The sequence below is a fragment of the Tupaia chinensis genome, unplaced genomic scaffold (genome assembly GCF_000334495.1).
Source record: "Tupaia chinensis unplaced genomic scaffold, TupChi_1.0 Scaffold142100_1, whole genome shotgun sequence".
Lineage (NCBI taxonomy): Eukaryota > Metazoa > Chordata > Mammalia > Scandentia > Tupaiidae > Tupaia > Tupaia belangeri.
In genome coordinates this window covers 1,879,538-1,883,176 of record NW_006201951.1, presented here as the reverse complement: position 1 = coordinate 1,883,176, position 3,639 = coordinate 1,879,538, and the positions used below count along the sequence as shown (strand labels likewise).

Below are 3,639 nucleotides of genomic sequence, written 5' to 3'. Positions count from 1 at the left end.
TGGCTGGCCGCGTGGCTGGGAGCAGCTGCCTCCCGCGTCCGTCCCCAGGCGCACCTGCTCCCGGGCCCTTTGTCCGCACTGCCGCCTGGTTAAGGGGTGTGTTCCCCTCACTGGCCCAGATTATCAGCCTGGCTAAATCGTGAGGACTCGGGGGTGGGCGTTACCTGAACGCAGTGCCCCCTGGCTAGCATGAGTCTGCCAGGGCCTTTGGATTCATCTGGGCACACCCAATGTGCCCTTACCTTTGGGTGGGCAGGGGCTTGCTCTAGGGCGAGGGGGCCTGGGATGTCCCCTCCAAGACCAGCAATAGTCTTCATTCACAAGAGGGTGGCCCTCGGCAGTTGTGAGAAGGACAATGGCCCCCAGCCATGCCTTCCTCTATGGAGGAGCCTCTTGGGGTACCAGCTACCTGGCTGGGGCCCTGTCTGCTGGGGTTGGCGGCTGGCCTGCCTGTCTTGCCCACCATGGGGCTCCCCTCCCCAGGAACCTGGGTCTGCTGGCCAGAGGGGGAAGGGCAGAGCGTGCCTGGAGGCGTGGACATGCCGGCTCCAGACCTGGCTTTGAAGATCAAGTGCCCTGTGTCTGGCACCCACCCCCTGCCGAAGTCCTCAGTGGCTGGGAAAGAAAAAAGGGCCTTTTCTCTGAGTGAGGGAGCTAGGGCCAACCCCCGCCAGCCTTTTCTCTGAGTGAGCGAGCTGGGGCCAACCCCCACCAGACAATGGGGCATTGACATGGGCGGAGGAACTGCTGCTGGCAGCAGGGGCCCGACCCCGCCCGCTGGGTTCTGTGGGTCCCAGGGGCCACCCAGGCCGCAAGGAGCAGGCCAACCTGCAACTGGACCATGTGTGGTGGGGGCCCTGCCGCCCCCCCTCCCCAACTCCCTGAGTATGGTGACCTTGCAAGGAGCCAGGGTGTCAGAGAAGACAGCCATGCACGCTGAGATAGTGGCCACATGGGGGCTTGCCCGGGGCTGTGCCTGTCCCTCGGGAGTGGCCTGCTGCCCGTAACCCCTCCATACTGCTGGGTGGCAGCCAGAGCCGAGGCCCCAGTTAATTCCTGGAGCTCCCAGGGGCTGTTTTCTTGAAGCCAGTTGGTTTGGGACTTTTGGCTTCTCGGAACAGATGGTCGGCCAGCGTGGCCATTTCGTGTCCTCCTACCCACGCTGCAGCCACATGTGAAGCCTTTGGGAAAGATAGATGCCTCCCAGGCCTCTGGGCAGGAGAGCGGCCCAGCTGCTGGACACGCACAGACCCCAGTCCCCAGACTGCCCCAGCAGCCCATGGGCAGTGGCCTCCTCTGGGACTGTCATGTCGGGCTGGATTTCAGCACTGGGGCCGGTTCTGTGGGAGAGAGGGTGAGGATTGCTGCTGGGGTCTGTCAGGGTGGGGGTCCCATGTGAAGGTTGCCACTGCCAAGGGGGGCTCTGGAAGACTGCAGAGCCTCTCTGTCCAGCTGGGAGCGGCCACGCCTACCCAGTGCCCAAAGCAGTGGGCCAGGCAGGTGGGCGTGGCTTTCTCAGGCCTCGGGGCCGTCCCTGGGAAGAGCAACGCCTGGCTGGTCCCAGGGCTGCCCCAGGAGCAGCCATTTGCAGCCCGGTCTCCTGGACCAGGCCCAAGGTGGACCCTAGGGGAGGGGCTGCAGGGAGCCTGAGGCAGGTCTACTGGGGGCAGGACTCCTCGCTGCTTGTCTCCATCTGAGCCTGGACTGTGCTCAGAGGTGGCCATGACCCACAAGTCAGATCTCCAGGGCAGAGGGAAGTGCTCTTGGGGTTCCTCGGTCTCCCAGCTGTGGGTGCCCAGGAGGCATGCCCTGCTCCCAGTCGACGCCGCCTGACTGTGTATCATGAAGGCTGGATGCCAAAGTTGTGTTGTCTGGGGCTCGGGGCTGGCAGGGAGTGGGTGCCAGCCTGTGCCCCTGCAGTGTGAGACTCCCTGATGGGAGGGGTCAGCAAGTGGCATGGTGGCTAAGGCTCTGGACTCCCACACGTTGGACTGCAGTTCGAGTCCTGGACCTGGCCACTTGTTTTCTCACTTTCTCTTCCTCTCTCTGTCTCTCTCTCTGGTGAGCACATGTGCCCTATGGGAAATTAAAACAATAATAATTTTTTTTTTTTTAAGAGGTTTTTGCTGTAGGGCACGTGCATTCGCCAGGCAGACAGACAGAGACAGACAGAAAGCAAGAAATCATCCCTCAGGGGGGATGGCCATGCCGCAATCCCTTCTCCTCTGTTCTCCTCGCGGGATCTTGGGCACGCACGCACACACGCCCCGCGTGTTGAAACCACAGGGTCCGGGACGCGAACCGCGGTCAACTACATGGGAGTCCAGCGACATAGCCATTACGCCAACTGCTGGTCCCAATAACACTTTTTTTAAATAAAGGTTTTCCTGATGGGGAGGGCTCTCGGCGGGAAGCTGGCCACCTGTGCGTCTGACCCTGTGGTGCCAGTGTTGGTGTCAGAGAGCCCTTCCTCGCGGCCAGCGCGTGCCCATGGCGAGGACTGCGCGGCTCCCCCGCAGGCCTCCAAGCCAGCGCTTCCCACACGCTGCAGCCCTGGTCCCCGCGACTCTGGCCTCGCTGGCTCTTCTGTCTGGTGCGGGTGTCGACCAGAAGGCCTGCCTGGGTTTGGAAATCCACACGGTAATGCTTGAGCATTCTGGTCTTTTCCGATCCCCTGATCAAGCCGGCGTGCTTGTTTTTCTCTGTTCTGGATTGAAGTAAAATCCACTGATTACAGAGTGGACTGCTGCAAAGTGCCTGCCTTGGCGGCCAGTCACCACAGCCCGTGCAGCGCAGCTGTCAGATCTGGGCACCTCAGCACCTTGGACCGCTCCCCACAACCCAGTGCTGAGCCTGACCTGGCGCTGCTGGCTGCTGGGGACGGGGCAGCTGTGGCTGCGACAGGTGCCTGCTGGTGAGCTGGCCGCCTGGTGTGTCTGCCAACAGCTGCAGCGGTGCCTTCGTGGGCCAGCGATGCCAAGACCCCAACCCATGCCTCAGCGCCCCCTGCAAGAATGCCGGGACGTGCCGCGTGGTCGAGCGCGCCGGCCTGGCTGATTACGCCTGCAGCTGCCGCCTGGGCTTCTCTGGACCGCTCTGCCTGACACCCCTCGACCACGCTTGCCTCACCAACCCCTGCCGCAATGGGGGCACCTGCGATCTCCTCACGCTCTCCGAGTACAAGTGCCGCTGTCCCCCGGGCTGGTCAGGTGAGGACGTCCCCGAGGACCCCAGTGTGACCTTTAGCCCAAGGGGTGCAGGGCCAGGCCATCTGCAAGGCTGAGGAGTTGGGGGCTGTGGTCCAGAATGGCGTGAATCGTCCCCTCCCTGCCATGCCCCCTCCAGGGTCCCCAGCCTCTGCCCTTGCTCTGGCTGGTCCCGTCCTGCATGGAGCCGCGCCGTGCCACCCAGGTGCTGCTCCGCGGTGCTGCTCGCCCTGCCTCCTGACCCTCCCGCACCTCCCCAGGGAAGTCATGCCAGCAGGCCGACCCGTGTGCCTCCAACCCGTGTGCCAATGGCGGCCAGTGCGTGCCCTTCGAGGCGTCCTACATCTGCGGCTGCCCTCCCGGCTTCCACGGCCCCACCTGCAGGCAGGACGTGAACGAGTGCAGCCAGAGCCCCGGGCCCTGCCGGCCCCGG

At 63.8% G+C, this 3,639-nt stretch overlaps 1 protein-coding gene across 1 annotated transcript in view; it reads left to right on the top strand.

Moving 5' to 3' along the window:
• The window catches only part of NOTCH1 (notch receptor 1), a gene marked incomplete in the record, with an annotated part of 50,268 nt that overhangs the window by 16,395 nt on the left and 30,234 nt on the right, over positions 1-3,639 (top strand). The window contains 2 exon segments of the mRNA XM_027766288.1: positions 2,947-3,209; positions 3,467-3,632. Coding sequence (XP_027622089.1) covers positions 2,947-3,209; positions 3,467-3,632 — 429 coding nt within the window.